We start from the raw sequence: 18334 nt of genomic DNA on the forward strand, positions 1-18334 counted from the left end.
TCTAAGGGTTGTGACCCTGAGAGCTGGAGTGACCCCAGCCTCAGCCGTGGTGCCAGTCAATCCAGCAGGTGATGCGTTCCTTACGAGGCCTTGCTATGTGTATTTGGCATGTCTATTTTAAGGCCATTTGATAAGTGCTGTTTTTTCTGTACCTTTGATGTGAGTTTCTAGTTCCAAAACAGTAGTTTCGGCAGTCAGTATAGTTCAACAACTTGCTTGAAAATGTTGTGGGGTTTATTTCACGTTATTACAAAATAAGAGCACTGGATTTGTCATTACTTACAGTAGAAGGTCTTTATTTATAACCTACTGATAGAATATAAGTATATAAAGTACATTAAAAACTACCCATGTATTTCCAAGCCTTTTTATTTTAGTTTCTTATTTTTTTAAGATTTTATATTTTTATTCATGAGAGACACAGAGAAAGGCAGAGACCCAGGCAGAGGGAGAAGCAGGCTCCTAGTGTGGAACTTGATCTGGGATCACGCCCTCAGACAAAGGCAGATGCTCAACCACTGAGCTACCCAGGCATCCCTCCAAGCCTTTTTAGAAGTAAACAGTTTGTTATTGTGTTAGAAAACAATTAAGGATTAAAAATTGGAGTAGTGAGCTAAAAGGTTACCATCTTTGAAATGGTGGATTAAAAAATAAATCAGGCACGGGTGGTTTCATTTAAAAATCAGCTGGACTTTTTTTGGTATGATCTAAATGATTATTTTTATTTTTTAAAGATTTTATTATTTATTCATGACAGACACAGAGGGGCAGAGACATAGGCAGAGAGAGAAGCAGGCTCCCTGTGGGGAGCCCAATGTGGGACATGATCCCAGGGCCCTGGGATCACTCCCTGAGCTGACGGCAGGTGCTCAACCACTGAGCCACCCAGGTGCCCCTGATCTAAATGGTTTTAAATTGTGATGCTGAAGGGCTTTCTGGTACTTTACAAGAGATTATTTTACATATTTGTGTCAAGAAGTCAGTTCCTGGTATTTAAACAAACACTTCATGAATGCCTCTGAGTCTGTGTCATAAAACACCTTTGGATTTCAAGGATGATGTTTACATTGGTTCAACAGGATCTTTTGGTTTTTTTTGTACAAATATTTGAGTTTAGGATTATTAACAACCACAAGAGTACTCCTTGATTTATATTCTCAGTAAACCAGGCCACATATGCTAGCTGTCTTTTACTAAGGCACTTTTCTCTCTTTCCTAGTACTTATGGTCTTACTTAGCAGTGAGAAATCCCACATTTTATGCACTGTTTTCACCACTTGATTTTTCTTTTGGAGCCTTGGTCTCCTTACGTGAAGCAAAAGTCTTGGTAACTTTTAAGCGGAATGCTTTTGAGAGATGATAGTACAGGATAGGATCAAAACAGAGGTTTGACACAGCCAGGAGCAGCGTGGCCTCTTTGGCTTTGAAGAGTGAAATCCTGGTTGAGCAATCAGATATTACCTCTGTTTGGCTCAGAGTGTATGGGATTCGGACAATGTGATACGGGACAAAACATATGATATAGCCTGTAGTCACTAAAAGTATGTTGATGAGGGCTTTTTTCACATATGGATAATTTTCATTATCTTTGTTTCTGTAGAGTTGTCGGATGACAAGACAGTTAGATATTAAGATGATGACTGAGAAATTTAAAAATATCGCTACACATATGAAATTTGTCAGCAGGTGCCAGTTTCTGCCAAACTCCTTTTTGAATTCCATGCATCCTACATTTGGCCTCTCCTTGATGTCTTTGATGGGGATAATCATGTTGGGCACCATTATAAGAAGGACCATCAGCCACACCACGGTCGATATCATTTTGGCAAATCCAGGTTCTTGTATCCGATAAACCTTGGAGTTGTAGGTCAACTGAAGACAGCGATCAATGCTGACAAATGCTAAGAAGATAATCGATAAGTACATATTAATATACATGAGGCAGGCTGTCACTTGGCAGTGGAAGATCTTCAGCTTCCAGGGTGCCACTCCCAGGTCGACAACGATTTTCACTGGTAATGCCAAGGTGAGCAGGAAATCGGCTGTCAGCAAATTGATCAAGTATATGCTCACACATCTGTGATTTGTCTTGTTTTGTACGAAAGCCCAAGTTGCAAATCCGCTCCCAATAATTCCAACAAGGAAAACTAAATAAAAAAAATATGTGAATGGCTCCAGGTTTGTATAAACTGGACAGAAGGTAGAACTGTTTGTCATCTTGAGGGGATGACTCTGATGGATGACTCTATTCCCCCCCTAAAAAAAAAAAAAAATCCAAAGAATCTGTTTAAAAAAAGGGGGTAGGGGAAAGAGGTTAGTAATTAAAATTAGAAATTATTTTCTTTACAAACGTCTGCACTCACAATAACCAGGCCACAATTTTTCTAATTCTTAGATAGAATTTTATTGGTGAACAGATGGTATGGACTGGTGGGAACATCATAGGTTGTGAGGAAGCCTGGGTTTTCCAGTGATCTGATTTCGTGATTTTGGAAAATCCCATATATAGGTTTGCTTCTAGAAGGGATATTTTCAGCATCACACTTTTGCGTTCTGATAGCTCTTTTGTTATCAGTTGGGTTGGAAGTTAGTTTGCAGAGGAGATAAATGAACTGAAATTCTGAGAAACAGAGAGGAAATGAGGGTAATTTGGTTTGTTTGTGGCTGAGCCCATGAGGTTTCAGGGAGGCTTCCTGGCTTGCTGTTTTCATAGATTGAAAGAGCTCCTCATGCTGGAGGAACCCAGGCTGACAGGGCAGGTAACCGGTGACAGAAAATTGTCCCGTGATCTAGAGGAAGTTATTTTAAAAGTAGGCCCTTTGTTATGTCATGTACTAGAACATGTTCATAATCACAATTGCATCTCATTTTTCTTTTTTAGCAGAAAGAGTTGAAGGCTTAGAATCTGGTCTTAGAATTGGTGCTTACTCCTTCCTTTTTCTCCTTCCCTTTTCCCAGTGACTTAGGCCTGGGATGTCCAGTATGTGGCCACAGGTGACTATTGAGCATGGGGCCAGCCCAAACTGACATGTGCTGTAAATGCAAGATACACACCAGATTTTAAATGTTTAATATTTTAAATACCAGGTTTTAAAGGTTTAAAATATTATATTAAAAAATAAGCAGTAAAAGTGCACTATTTTATACAAATAGTGCAATTAGTAAAATATCTTTTATATTCAGCATATGTTGAAATGGTATTTTTGATACAGTAGGTTAAATATATGATTAAATATATTTTAAATATATAATTAAAATTAATTTCTCCTGTTTCTTTTTGCTTTTTCAAATGCAGCTCCTGCATAATTTTAAAGTGCCTTTGTGGTTTATGTTGTATTTCTGTTAAAAGACGCTTGTATAGATGTTTCTATGTCAGGTCAGTGGTTTTGCAAAATTTGACCACAAATGTATTTTAAAGGCTTCTAGAACGAGAATATATGATCATTGGTTACAAAATTCTCAAACAGAAGCTCAGTTGTGTTAGTATGAAAATATCTAACTATAATACTTACTTTCTTTCACTGTAGGTTTTGTGACAGTTAAGGCCAGAAGTATAAGACATATCTTTAGAACCATTGTGATTGACACTGATAATCCTGTCATGTTCCCTTCAAATCTGGGACATAAGTATAAGTTAAACCAGTTGGGCTGCATTTGCTCTCTTTGACTTGGTTCAAACTAATGCTCATAGGGCCACAGGTACATCTTTCTGGTGCTGCTTCTTGGTGTGCACCCTCCTCATACATATTAAACACATTCCTTTTTTTTTAAAGACCAGAAGATTTTGTGTTTTACAGAAAAAAACCTGATAAATGCTTCTTAAAGATAGCAAATCTTAAGTATAGTGGCTAAAAAGGACAAATAAGCCCATTCTCAGAAACCACCCTTTAGGGACGCCTGAGTGGCTCATCAGTTGAGTCGTGATCCCACGGTCCCAGGATCGAGTCTCACATCGGGCTCCCCACGGGACCTTGCTTCTCCCTCTGCCTCTCTCACTGTGTCTCTCATGAATAAATAAATAGAATCTTAAAAAAAAAAAAAAAAAAGAAAAGAAACCTCCCTTTAAAAGTAAAACAACAACAAAGATTTATGAAGCCTTTCTGATCCTTAATTCTCCAGATTATTTAATGATCCCCTCTATACACCTTGGGATGCACAATACAAGCAGATTGATAAAGCAGATGTATATAAAACTTTATAAATTCAAGTGTTAAGGGGCGCCTGGGTGGCTCAGTGGTGGTTTCTGCCTTCGGCTCAGGTCGTGATCCCAGGGTCCTGGGATTGAGTCCCACATAATTAGGCTCCCTGTGAGGAGCCTGCTTCTCCCTCTGCCTGTGTCTCTGCCTCTCTCTCTCTGTCTCGTGAATAAATATAAATTCAAGTGTTATTTGAAAAAAGGATGCACGTTCCCTCCTCTTTCCCTACTTGAGATAGGACTTTAGGGTTCATGCATAATTTGTTCTGCCCTAAACTCAGTGAAAATTGAGTACTTATTCTGGCACTGTGCTAAGTACTTTACATGTGCTTATTTAACCTTTCATCATTCCTACCATGTAGATGTTCCTATCCCTACTTTGCAGATGAGAAAACTGATTCAACGAGATGATATAGTAACACCCAAGGTTATATAGTTGTTAAATTATCCTGAGCCAGGATCCCAGCTCAGACATTTAGATCTTAGAAGGTATGTTCAAAAGCACTCTAGAACTCTGTCTCCATAATAGTAATAATGCTGATGGTGATGATGATCATTATTATTATTATAGCAGCCAGCCTTACTAAGTGCTCACTATGTGGTAGGAGCGATATTCTAGGGAATTTTCATATAAGAGAGCGGAAATATATTAGTTCTTAAGTTTGCCTCTGAATACTAATGAAAGAAGTTCAGATTTTCCAAGTATTTTGATGTTTCCTTTTACCATAGATCTGTTTAAAAACCAAATCTAGGTTCTGTCTTTTAAATCTAAACCTCCCTACTTTCAAAGTTCCTGTGACCTAGTTGCTTCAAACCAGCCCTACTGTCTTTATCTCAGTTCCTGGATTGGTGGTATCTCTACTCTGGTGTGAGCTGCTCCTTCCTGCCTTTGTACTTCTTCTCGTGATAAAATTTGGGGAATCATAGGACTTTAAGGATGGAGGGAACCTTTACTGATAGCATCTTGTCCAAGTCTCGGATCAGTTGAGAAGACTGAAGTCTGGCATTTGGATGTTGCTCAAGATTTTCCAGCTTGTAAGAGCAGGCTAGCATCTGACTGACCCTTTTGATCATTTTCTAGGCCTTCTGCCCTTATCCTTTCTATATCTAAATCCCTCCTATCTTAAAATGCCTGGAATATGCCCTTTGTGTCTGAGGTCTACTCCAGGCTTCATTGACTTCTTAGGATTTGTTTTTCAGTAGTAACCGTTTATTTGAACCTTGGCTTTCTGACCATCCTTTTTTTCTCTGATCCTTGTCTCTGTGTCCTACCTTTGCTCTTTGTTCCTTTACCAGATGTTAGGGTTTTGCCTTACGTTCTTGTATTTCAAATGTTATTTGATAATAGTTAACATAATACTGTGTGTGTGTTTTTTTAAGTGCTCCCGTTGCTCATATAATTAAACAATAAAGTCTCATTTTATAGATGAATGTATAAAAAGAGGTAAAGAGGAGGATTAGAAAATTATTTGTTTTGGGACACTTGGGTGGCTCAGGGGTTGAGCGTCTACCTTTGACTCAGTTTGTGATCCTGGGGTCCTGGCTCAGGTCATGATCCCGAGGTCCTGGGATCGAGTCCTGCTTCAGGCTCCCTGATGGGAGCCCGCTTCTCCCTCTGCTTGTGTCTCTGCCTCTCTCTATGTCTCTCATGAATAAATAAGTAAAATATTAAAAAAAAGAAAATGATTTGTTTTGATCAATTAATATTCTAACTAGAACTGGCCATATGTACCACTTATAGGTAATTTATTTAAAAATAATTATAGCGTAACTATTTGATGATGCTTTAGAATCCTGTAGTGCCTCGCACTTACTTTTCATGAACCTCAGTCTAGATTGCAATGAAAAACAAGTCTCTTCATTTAAAATTTTTGGTATGTCGATTAGAGGTTGAATTATACTATAATAGCGTTCTGTGTCGTCTCTCACAAATTTGAAAACCAAGTGCTTGATAAATATTTTGTCAAGTAATTTTTTAGCCTGTGGAAATTTGAGGTACTCAGAGGTATTACAGCAAAAATCAAGAAAAGATTTCAAGTGTCTCTTGTTTGGACAGAGTGTCCGTTGTTTAGAAAATTATTATTATTATTTATTATTATTATTTTTTTATGAAAGTCACAATAGAAAGTTCTTGAAAGGGATGCCTGGGTGGCTCAGTGGTTGAGCTTTTGCCTTTAGCTCAGGTCGTGATCCCGGGGTCCTGAGATGGAGTCCCACATCAGGCTCCCTACAGGGAGCCTGCTTCTCCCTCTGCCTGTGTCTCTGCCTCTCTCTGTGTCTCTTGTGAATAAATAAATAAAAAATCTTAAAAAGAAAAAAAAAAACCCTTGAAATTACCTATCATAGTGTTTGCAGTGGGAAGTCATTTCAAGATCTGTTGCAGCCTGCTGTAATACAACAGGGTGTCTATCCATCCTATTATAAAATATAAAATTGAGTTCTTGAATAGTTATGCTCACCTATAAGTGTTCAGTCTTGTATAAATTTTTTTTTTAATTGAGAGGGATGGAAGGGGTCATCAGATAGAAGAAAATTATGGTGTAGTTCATAGCAAGAATCTACTTAGAGTTTAATAATTGGTGCTCTTACACAGCAGCCTTATTACACATTGGCATTTCCAATTTACATGTTTTAAACACTGAACATCATAGCTTCCCCTTCCATCAAGATATTTGAATATATCAAGTACTTTAAGAGGACCTACCTGGGGGTATATTCTCTGAGCCACCGTGGGCTGCTGCAAGTCTTCAGAAAAGCATGAGCTGTCCGCCTGGCCTCAGCAGTAGCAGTAGCAATAGCAGCTCCATCGCATGAATGTTGGCTATACTAAAAATTTCCTTTCCTTTTCGTGTGGTTTTAAAGTGTTGCATATTGACGTAGATGAAACTGTGGTTTCTAAGTAGTTTAACTGTATGAAAGTCTCCCCAAGAGGTTCAATTTTGTGTGTGCTTTCATTTGTGTATTCTTTTAGAGGAAAACATTTTATTGTCCATTGTAATACCCAGCATCTTCTTTTTCAAGCATCCAAGATATATTTTCCTCATAATGATTTTAAAGAACATCGTTTCTTATGCCTTGAAAAAGGATTATGAGTTAAATATATTAGGTCTTTAAGCAAAATTTCTTTGGTATACATACCGATACAAATCACCCTTTTGAAGTTATAATTAAAGCAGTTGTTACAGTTTGGATTCTGCTGAGACATCTATCAATAAAAACAAAAGATGTGATTTTACATAGTCTGGTAAAGTTCATGTTTCATTTGTCTTTAATATTCATTGTGGAAGAATTTGGAAGTAGAAACAGAAGAAGAAAATTGTATGCACAGAGATAATTACTGTTAACAAAGTTAACAGTACCCTGTTAACAAAGTTAACAGTACCCTGTTAACAGTTTTGGTACATAAGTTGACACATACATGGATTTTGGCACAAATTTAAAATTTTTTCCATGTGTAAACACACCCACTTAAAATGTCAATATATTGTGTAGTTGTAATTTTTTCATTCAAGGATATATTGGATCTATTTTTCTAAATAGGCCTGCCATGAGCATTTGTCAATTTGGCCCAAATAGCTTAAGGAATTGAGACAAGTATTTAGTAATTAATAGATTATATGTAAAAGGACCCTCCACTGGGTATTTCTCGTGTGTTTAAAATGTTTGGGTTAATGCTCATTCTGCCTGTGGTGAGCACATGTTTACTGAGTGTCCGAATGGAGCTCAGCATGGTGAGGGACCTAATAAAGTCACTGTAGCTCATCCACATCGTCAGTTGGCTTTGTTAAGTTTTCTTTCTTGTATAAGAGTAGCTTTTATGAAAGAGGATGTGAGCTCATGTCTTAACAATATTTTCTGGAGTCCTAAGTCTGCTACTCCAGAGTTGATTTGTGAGTGCAAAACCATTTCTTGAGGTCATTTAGGGCCCTATTTCTAGTGGGTGCTTCATTGGTTGGGTAGGTGCTTAGGTTTCATCTCTTTTTCTCCTGATAATCCATAATCAGTTTTCCAGATAATAATTAAAAAAAAAGGCCTCTCCAGAATCCAAAATGAATCCCTTTGGTATTGGACTTTTAAGAAGAAAAATCTCTCAAAAAACTAGATGAGATGTCAAGCTAAAGGGAATTTAGGGAGAGTTTAAGAGAACTTTTGACAAAAAAAAAAAAATCTAAGGTTGCTTATGATGATAGTGGCCATTTATTTCAGGTATTCTGGTGTTCTCCCAAATTCATGTAGTAATAATTATTATCCATATTCACTATTATTATTACTGCTACTATCATCATCTTGCAAAAAGAAGACTTTTTACATATATTCACTGACAAATTAGATGAAAAAACCCAAATCTTAAACATTGTGTTTGATTTTTGGTTAAGAACCAGTGTTAACGCACATCCTAACAGTGCTAGGAAATGATCCATCCTTTAAGATTCGTGTTCATTGTTGCTGGATACGACTCAATGAAAAATACACCCCCAAAATGATGTACTTACAGGTAGTCAAGTAAGTGAGGAGTTATGCTTGGGGTTTATATTCGGTAGGGAACAGAGAGGGTGGGATGGAGAGAGTTTGGTGAGATGGAGCTGGCTGCCCGTTGAGTGGTGAATGGTTGGTTCTAACATGATTTGCAGGAAAACTGGAATGAAAGGTTTTTGATAGTATAGTTTATTTTTTCTTTTTTTTAGGTAGGCATATCTATATGTTTACTTCCTTGTCCTCTTTGGGGGTCTACCCATACAGAATTAAGTATATTCAAATATTCTTAAAAAATCCACCATAGCCACAGTTTTTGTGTCTGGATTGCCAGATATAAAAGAGCTGAAGTACCCTCATTCTCAGTGTTCCATTTCCGTTTTGGAATAGTGAGAAACCAATCTTTTAATAGTGAAACTGAACCATGTTCTTCCTTTTGAGAATGAGCTTGAAGGCAATCTGATAGTTTGTGGAAGTTTACTCAGAGTGAAAATATACTTTTTGGGGGTTGCTATCCCTGTTTTTGTTTTTAACACGAATTCCATTTGAAATTTCCAAAAGTCACATCTTTATCTGTTTCATTAAGGACAGATGTTTTTCAGGGTGTATTCTGTTAGTGTTCTGGGAAATTACATGTCATCACTAACACAGTATTTCAAAAACCCAAGTGGGAAGAAGTGAGGTGAAGTTGTTTTTCCTTTGCCTTGGTCATGGCAATGCTTCTAAAGAAATGATGTACTTGTTACTTTAATGGATATTTTGCTTGTTTTTAGTAAAAATTGAAGCAAAATTGCCCTGTGAATTGACAAACTCTTACTGTAGTTAAATCTTCTGTGCACACAAATCCTCCTTTTGTTTTTGTTGAACACAAATACCAAACAGTATTTCAGTAGAAGTGTCATTTTTTTTTTTTTTATGTTTAACATTTTTAAAATTTGTTTTTTTAAAGAGCACAGTAGCCCTTCAGAGCTAATAAGGCATGGGAAAATGAATTTTGGAGTAGGTAGCCAGTGCCACAGCCAGATGTGGGTCTGGAGAACTCATTTTCTTTAAGGAAATCCACACGATGTTAGAGTCCTCTCTTTACAAATGGGGAGACTGAGGTCTTGTCCAAAGCTGCACAGTTGGACTAAAGTGACCTGCCACTTCATTATGCTGCTTAAAGTGGAAGTGGTAGGTGGAAAGAGGAGTTGCAGAGGAGGCCGGCCGGTCCACCCAGCCACCCCTGTCCTACTGCCCTGCCTTTGTTTGAATTCCAGTGCCCGGAGCAGGGGAACCGTGTGCTACTGTGCCCACGCTTCTCTCAGAGTTGGCAACTCAGGATGCTCCCAACTCAAAATAGTTTGCATCCTGAAGCTTTTTTTTTTTTTTTTTAATGATCTTTGGGTAGAGAGCTATTCCTTGGTTAAGAAATGCTGATCAAGACAGTTCTCCAGCTGTGTGTGTGTGTGTGTGTGTGTGTGGCTTTTTGTCTGCCGTTTCCCTGGGACCACTGTGTTTTAGGTGTTCACATTTTGAAAAAAATTTAAAGCGCATCATCCCTTTTCCCCACCTGGATTAATCCAAAGACTTTTTTCCCCTGACTCTCTGAGACTGGCAGCTTCACATCTGAGAGCGACAGGTGTGATTAGACAAGAGTACTTTTAAGGTGAGGCACAGACACGAGAGCTTCCAGGATGTTGCTTTTTCGGCATCACTTAAACACTGTCTCAGTTTTCCCTTTGTAGTGAAATAGGGAGTAAAAAGGTGGATATGTTTTGAAGGCAGAAGTGTTTTTGCGTATCCTTGGAATGTGAACTCGATTGTAAGAATGGCCGAGTATATTCATTCCCCTTGCCTGTTCTTTTGCTTTTCTGCCCTTTTATTGACTGTACAGTGTTACTGGGTCAACATGCAGTTCATTTTACCTTTCAGTTGTGAGATCTAACTGTGCTGTTTGAGTGATGGCTATGAAATAATATGGGAAATCCCTAAGAAAGAACTTTTAAAGGTTATCTTGTTTCTTTTTAGTCACTAAAGTTCATATATATATATTTTTTCCTCTTGAATGGTTATGGTCCATTTCTCAAGAAGTGGTGAGTAACACATGTTCAAAGCTCAGGATAGAGTTAGGAAGTCTGCTACTTTCTAGGAGAAGGTTCTCTGGAGAAATTAACCCTGTCCTTTGCCATGCAGGGCTTTGTGTTTTGACCAAGTATTTTAGGAAAATTTTAACACGTTTATTGATTATAAGCTGGCTCCTTAGCTCCCAGCTGGAGAATATTTTTTTACTGTTTAGAAGGTGTCAGTGTAACCATCTATGGGTGTACACTTGGGTTGCTTTCTACTTGGCTTGTGCAAATAATGCTGCAGTAAGCACAGGGTGCATGCATACCTTTTCTTTCTTTTTTTAAATTAATTTATTTATATGAGAGACACACAGAGAGAGAGGCAGAGACACAAGTAGAGGGAGAAGCAGGCTCCCCCCAGGAAGCAGCATGTGGGACTCGATCCCAGGACTCCAGGATCACACCCTGAGCAGGTAGGTGCTCAACCGCTGAGCCACCCAGGCGTCCCGCATATATACCTTTTCAAATGAGTGTTTTCATTTTCTTTGAGTAAGTACCCAGGACTGGAATGACTGGATCATATGGTATTTCTATTTTTAATATTCTTTTAAAGATTTATTTTACTGAGAGAGAGAGAGAGAGAGAAAGGGAGCAGGAGAGCTAGAGGACGACCCTGAGATCATGACCTGAGACATAGGAAGGGTTGAATGCTTAACTGATGGAGCCACCCAGGTGTCTCCTCTATTTTTAATTTTTCTTTTTTTTAAAGATTTTGTTTATTTGTTAGAGAGAGAGGCAGAGACACAGGCAGAGGGAAAAGCAGGCTCCATGCAGGGAGACCGTTGTGGGACTTGATACCGGGACTCCAGGATCACGCCCTGGACCCAAGGCTAGCACTAAACCGCTGAGCAACCCAGGGATCCCTATTTTTAATGTTTTAAGGAACTTCTGTACTGTTTTTCACAGTTTGGCTGCATCGCCCGTGCACAAGTGTTCCTTTTTCTCCACGTCATTGCCGGTGCTTGTTATTTCTTCTCTACAGTAGCCGTTCTGACAGGTGTAGGGTCATATGCTCTAGTGGTTTTGATTTGCATTTCTCTGATGATGAGGGATGTTGAACATGTGTCTGTTGGCCATCTGTAGGTCTTCTTTGGAAAAATATCTGTTCAATCCTCTCCCCATTTTTTGATCATTTTCTTTGTTTTTCTAGTGTTGAGGTTTTATTTATAGTATTTTTTCTTTTTTAGATTTTATTTATTTATTCATAGAGACAGAGAGAGAGAGAGAGAGAGGCAGAGACACAGGCAGAGGGAGAAGCAGGCTCCATGCAGGGAGCCCGATGTGGGACTTGATCCCAGGACTCCAGGATCATGCCCTGGGCCAAAGGCAGTGCTAAACTGCTGAGCCACCTAGGCTGCCCTCTAGTGTTGAGTTTTATAAGCTCTTTATATATATATATATATTTTTTTTTTTTTTTTTTGAATACTCATTGTTTTTTGCACACGTTGTTTGCAAATATCTTCTCCCATTCAGTAGATTGCCTTTGGTTTGTTGATGATTCTTTTCTCTGTGCAATAATGAGAATATTCTGAATGTAACTTTGTAAACACTTATTTTAAATAGCATTGGTGGAAGTCCTGGTTTCCGTATTAAAAAAATAGCATTTTCCCTTTTAATTTGCCTAAGTACTTTCATAGTATCAACCAGATAAGAAAATACATTTGGTCATGGCATTGCAAGTTTTTTTTTTTTTTTAATAGTGGCCTTTTTTTTTTTTTTAAACTAGGAGATGAATTTAATAAGGAGTTGAAATTGGCATTTCATTTACAAACAAAATGAGGCTTAACTTCTCATTTTAGTCAGTAAATATCAGAGCTAGTGCTCCTTCAGAAAGCTATGGTGTAAGAAGTAGAAAGTAAATAATTAACAGCTTGAGAAAGCTCCCAGTTAAATATAGAGAATCGTTTAGTTTGGAAAAGAGATTATCCAATTATTTTTAAGTAGTGTGAAGTATTGTGTGGAGATGATGAGAACCACATTTCAGTGTCCTTTTATGTCAGGAGATGGAATGACAGGAAAGTCAGCCCGTAGGTGTTTATCATGCTCTTTGGAAGAAGATTTAGCAGTTATACCAGTAACCTAGGATTTGGGAGGGAAGCAGGAAGTAGTATAACTCTGGGCTTCCACTGGCTTACTAACACCATGTGGGTTGCGGCTGGTGACATCTGGGGACTGGAAATAGAACAAGATGATCCTGGGTCCAGAGTATTCTATTTCAGGTCCCTAAAGGAGTGAAGATAAATTTTGGGAAGTGGGTTTTTTATTTTTTTATTTTATTTTTATTTTTTCTATCTATCTATCTATCTATCTATCTATCTATCTATCTATCTATCTATCTATTTAGGAAGTGGGTTGAGGTGGGTTATGGAGGAAATCTTAACTATGACCATGGGTGAAGTCAGACTTACACAATGCAGTGCATTCAAAAAGTAGCAAGTAGTCTTCGTCAGTGAAAATACTTTTCAAATATTTTATTGTTGAGATGGGTTTATTTCTATAGTACCTCTTTTCGTGCTTGTACTCCCACTTCTGTTGTGGGTGGGAGAGATAGAAATGACATAGCTTCTTCTATTTTCTGTCAACCCTGAAACTGCATTGGAGTGCACCTGGGAAAAAGGAAGTTTTCCAGGTCCTGCTTTTTTTTATTTTTATTTTTATTTTTTAAGATTTCATTTTTTATTTGAGAGAGAGCACAAGTGGGGGGAGTAGCCGAGGGAGAGGAAGAAGCAGGCTATGTGTGAAGCAGGAAGCCTGACAGGCTTGATCCCAGGGATCAAGACCTGAACTGAAGGCAGACGCTTAACTGACTGAGCCACCCGGGGCCCCTTCCAGGTCCTTTCCAGGTCCTTCTGTAGAGAAAGCTGTAGTGCAAGTTTTAAAGTGCTCAGAGTACCCTGGGTGGCTTATAAACTCAGGTGCCTATGGTGGAAAAGAAGGCATGATATGCATGGTTGTAAGAAACAATAGAAACCAAGAAAAGCTGGGGGTAATAGTGAGTTGAGGGCTGCTGCTTCCCCAAGTGAGGCCGGCAGGCCCTTAGCTACAGCCAGTTGTTTCCCCATGTTTTTCATAGTTGGGGCAACGATGAAAAGAAACATGCCTTGTGACTAGAATAGCATGTGCCACTAGCTGCTTTGCAACATGTGGACTGCAGAAATCTAATAGGAAGGTGTTCAAAGGGGGCTCATGACTAGAAGTCCCTCATAAATAGGAATTCTTGCATTTTAACCAAACTGTGATTCCATTTTGAAGGGTAATTGACTCTGCTACCTATACGGAATATTCTAAAGTAGTTGCTTTTTTTTTTTTTTTTTTTTTTTTTTTTAAATAAAAGAAACAGTTGTGATAAGAATCAAGAAACAGATCATAATCCTACAAGATTACACATGGACCGACCACTGAGATGCATGAATCTCACAGTGGTTGTTTACAAAGACTGCCTGCAGCGAGTGCTGCTCATATTTAGGTTATCTGCCCAGCAGCCTCCATACTCTTTTCCCAGCTGTAAAAATGAGACTTTCCCTTTGAGAAATTCAGTTTCCCCGGTTCTTGTCCATTAGGCACTCACGGTGCCCAGTCTGCCTCTAATACCAGGGTCAGGCCATAATTGGCAACCAGCATGTCCGAGTCTGCTGGGCACAGGTTGAGATGCAACATGAGACCAGATGACCCAGTGAGATCTGAGTTCCCGGTTTCTGAAGACATTCTCTGGAAGACTGACTGTGAAGATTTAAGGTCTGGAAGTGCTGCTTTCTTTTTGCTACCATGAAAAGAGAATCCACAGCTTCCTATGAGCGGAAACTACTATCATGAAAGGTGGCTGGAAAAATTGTACAAACTCAGCTTGCCTTACATCAGCTGAGGCCCTATATCAGCCCTTAAATTAAGCCATACCTATGACTTGGAACATTTAGGTCTGTCAGCCAGTAAATCTCTTTTCATTGCAATTTTAGTTGTATTTTTTTTTTTTTGTTACCTGCAAATTAAACAGTTCTGATACATTGGCTTCACCTGGAACATTAACCTAGAAATTCTAGAAAACACCCTTACACTAAGTTCTGTTTCTCCTCAATGAGGGTAGTAAAGTATGTGCCATTCCCTTTCTATTCTGTCCCTAACCTCATTGCTCTTATTTATACCCTTTGACTCTGGACAAAAATAAGAAGAGAAATAGTATCTTTATTAATAGAGAAAATATCTGTGACATCAGACCATCCCCCCAGAATGACAGGAGACTTCCTTCTGGGTAAACCACACTGTGAGGTTTGTGGGGGGTGGGGTTAGGAGAGAACTGGTGTGGTGTGGTCTTCAACGGTAAAAGCTGTTACTCCCTTTTGCTCACCAATTCTCTGCCAGATAACCAGTGACATGCAAATTATCTTTCCATGACAGGACATCCCCACCAAAGAACCACTTTAACAGTGAGGCTTTCCTTACCCATATGTCACTTCCTAAAATACTCTACTCCTTTCATCGCACTGCTTCTATACAATATGGTTAAGTGTTATTTTACTGTGTCTGAGGTAAATATGTATTATAGAAACCATATTATGAACTAGCTACAGAAACAAAATTATTCCATAACGTAATTTAAAAAATTAGTACTGGTAATCTCAGGGAAGTTTCTAGATTAATTCACTGTTGCCACTACTCCTTTTTTTTTTTTTTTTTTTGTAGTTCTGGACTTGATACGCAGTAATGGTTAATCAAGTGTTGCTTTTTACAGTATTCTTACCTGGCTTGCACAGTTGTTTCCTGAAAAAAATCTTGATTTTCACATTACTCATCTGCTTCACATTGGTTACAAAGACATTATTTGGCGCTTCTCAGTTTTTTTTAGTTTTGTTTTCTCTCATGGCTCAGGGTGGGTGGGGGGCATGTAAAATACCAGTATTTACTAATTTGCCCTGGCCAGTGGAAATTGTGAAGAATAAGCACAGCCAGTTTCTTTTGCAGATGTATTTAGCCAAACGTATATGGCGACCTTAGTTTTGTCAAGCATGTTTATCATAGCTTGGTGATTTTGTTCTTTTTGAGAGAGGATATTTGACTCAGAGTGGAGAGCGGGGAGTTTCTATAAGGGTAGAAGCTGGACAGTGAATACCTTCCCAGCTCTTCTTCAATTTAAGGTGTATTTTCCAAGTTTTTCCTAAAATCTGATGAGTTCCAAGAGCATATGAAATACTTATTTTGGGAAAGTCTGTGGCAAATAAAAGTTTTGAACACTTTGCGTAACTGCCTTCCTTTATGCATAATTGAGCTTATTAAAGAAACTACACGTGTCTTGATGGTGAAGAAATTTACTATTATTTTTTTCCTACCTTGATTTTTAAGAAAGAAAAACTGAACAGTATTGAAAATAATTTCTTTATTAGTACATATGCAGTAAAGGAAAAAAGTACATACACGTGACTTAAAAAATGTTTGAGAAGAACTTTTAGAAGGTGGCCTGGATGTCTTCTGGCCAGTCAGTAACTCACAAGCCAGCAACCATATTCCATATCTGCACATTTTAAATTCATCTGCTTTTCCAAAAATGTGATCTGTAAATTTTCATTTTATGTGTAATTTTTCACTCATAATTGTAAATCTTAGATTTTACTTTTTCCAAGTACCGGTTGCTTTCCAAGAAAACTGCTTCTGCTGCTCCTAGATGTGTGTATGTGTGTGTCTTTGTCCCAATCAGCCTTTTTCCCCCCCCATACCATTGAAGAGGGAAAGTTGCTGGCAGCGCATACCAATATCTAGCTTCCTTCAATAGAGTCCACTTAAAAATATTTTAACACCAGAACTCCAGGCTTATTAAGTAGATTAATAAGTCTTCCTATAAAACATACTTAAAATGTATCTTATATTACCCTCAAAATGCTATCAGAAAAAAGTATTACTGTTTTGTTTTCTGCAAAGAACAGAATTTCTATCAACTTTCCTTTGAAATGCCATGAAGATAAGTCATAGGGGATTTCTTAAGTAATTTTCTTGGTGTCTGCTTATCTTCTTCAAATCAGAAAAAACTTGTTTCACTACAGACAGATCTCTAGTTCTTTAATCAGACAGACTGTGCCTGTCTTAAGTTGGTCTTTGGTGACCCTGCTGAAAAAAAATCATATAACTTAATTTTTGTGTTTAGAGAAGGAAGATGCCCCAGTGAATTGCCTTGATTGCTTCCTATTTTCTTTATGCTATTTAAATTTCTACATTAACTGACCAGGCTAGTGATTTAAATCGTCTGTGTTGGTGGAACAAAATGGAGTAATGCATGTATTACTTTTTTCTCTGATATTACAAAAAAGCAAGGAAACTTCTATTTTGTGTTTATTAACTAAATTGGATTGTAATGCCTAGCGATGATACTTATCAGCATGGACATGTTTCTTATTCTTCTGTAGCTGAAGATTGCAAATACGTGTACATGGATTTTGTTTGAAAGGAGGTGGGAATTCACAGTGTGTCTGTGCTTTCATGCGTCGTATTTTCTCTTTTGGTTTTGGATGTTTCTGAGTCATGTTGAGCTTTGAAAGGGATATGCAGTTTCTTACATAAGGTTTCTCTAAAGGGCTGGCATAGGAAGAAATAAATAATAGGATCTAGGCATACGTTTGCAGCCGACAAGAGCAGAGTGAATTCTTTTACATAGAGCAAAATTTCTTTTGATCGGCAGCTGTAATGAGCTTCTGTTTGGCTCTGCGTGTAGGGGATTCTTGCAGTGTGGTAAGGTACAAAACAGACAAAAAATACAAACATGACGCTGAATATATTGCGGCTAGATTTCCTCTTGACCGAAATGGAATTCCTTCTGGACTTAAGGTGGGACTTGAAGATTTTCCTCGTGATAGCAGTGTAGAAAAAGATCAACAAAAAAAACACAATCCAGAAGATGCCCACAAAGATGTAGTTTGAGGCTTTGTGCCACTTTAGTCCCAGTTCGTTTTTAAGTGTCACGCATTTTATGCGTGTAACCTTCACGTTGCTCACGTTCTGGTTGGTCAGGATGATGTTGGGGACAGCCAGCAGGAGCATGAGCACCCACACCATCACTGACAGGAGTTTGCTGTAATTGACGGAATGGATGAAAGAAGTCAAAAGAGGCTTCACGATTTTATAGTATCTGTCAAAGCTGATGAACCCAAAGAACACGATGCTGACATACATGTTGACGTAGAAGAGCACAGCGGAGACCCTGCACACGAACACGTGGATCCGCCAGGGCCCCAGGCCCGAATCGGCCAGAATCTTGAAGGGGAAAGTCAGGCTCATCAGAAAGTCAGCAACAACAATGTTCTTGAGATAGACGATGAAACTCTTGGAGCTTGGCACGTAAAAGAATATCCATCCAGATACACCGTTGAGCAGGATCCCCGCGACGAAGACCACGAGGTACAGCACAGGAACGATCTGCTGAGTTATGACGGTGTTCCGCGAGCAGGACTCCTCTGGAGGCTGTGTGGTGCTGGAATTGGTCATCTTGTGCCTTCTGGAGGGGAGGCCTGGGAAGCAATGTAGGTAGTCACTCAAAGGGCACAAGGGCATCTTGTGAATAATTTGTCGAATAATAACA

At 38.6% G+C, this 18334-nt stretch overlaps 3 protein-coding genes across 7 annotated transcripts in view; 1 reads left to right on the top strand and 2 right to left on the bottom strand.

Moving 5' to 3' along the window:
• MED12L (mediator complex subunit 12L) overlaps window positions 1-18334 on the top strand; it is a 325697-nt gene that overhangs the window by 104627 nt on the left and 202736 nt on the right. The gene's annotated exons all lie outside the window — the stretch shown is intronic.
• On the bottom strand, window positions 777-7108 carry GPR171 (G protein-coupled receptor 171). 2 transcript variants are annotated; one of them, XM_041734052.1, is made up of 2 exons: window positions 6900-7108; window positions 777-2256 (listed from the first exon to the last, which is right to left on the bottom strand). In XM_041734052.1, the coding sequence occupies exon 2, from the start codon at window positions 2215-2217 to the stop codon at window positions 1258-1260; it is 960 nt and encodes a 319-aa protein (XP_041589986.1). In that variant the 5' UTR covers window positions 2218-2256; window positions 6900-7108; the 3' UTR covers window positions 777-1257. The 2 variants fall into 2 exon arrangements, with proteins under 2 accessions (XP_041589986.1, XP_041589985.1); XM_041734051.1 differs by having other exon boundaries at window positions 777-2283; window positions 6900-7106.
• Window positions 15949-18334, bottom strand: part of P2RY14 (purinergic receptor P2Y14) — a 51160-nt gene continuing 48774 nt past the window's right edge. For all 4 annotated transcript variants that reach the window (XM_041734042.1, XM_041734044.1, XM_041734041.1 and 1 more), the window contains exon 4: window positions 15949-18265. In XM_041734042.1, the coding sequence (XP_041589976.1) occupies window positions 17218-18240 (1023 nt within the window). In that variant the 5' untranslated portion in view covers window positions 18241-18265 and the 3' untranslated portion in view covers window positions 15949-17217. The remainder of the gene's footprint in view (window positions 18266-18334) is intronic.

The sequence above is a fragment of the Vulpes lagopus genome, chromosome 19 (assembly GCF_018345385.1).
Source record: "Vulpes lagopus strain Blue_001 chromosome 19, ASM1834538v1, whole genome shotgun sequence".
In the NCBI taxonomy this organism is placed as follows: Eukaryota; Metazoa; Chordata; class Mammalia; order Carnivora; family Canidae; genus Vulpes; species Vulpes lagopus.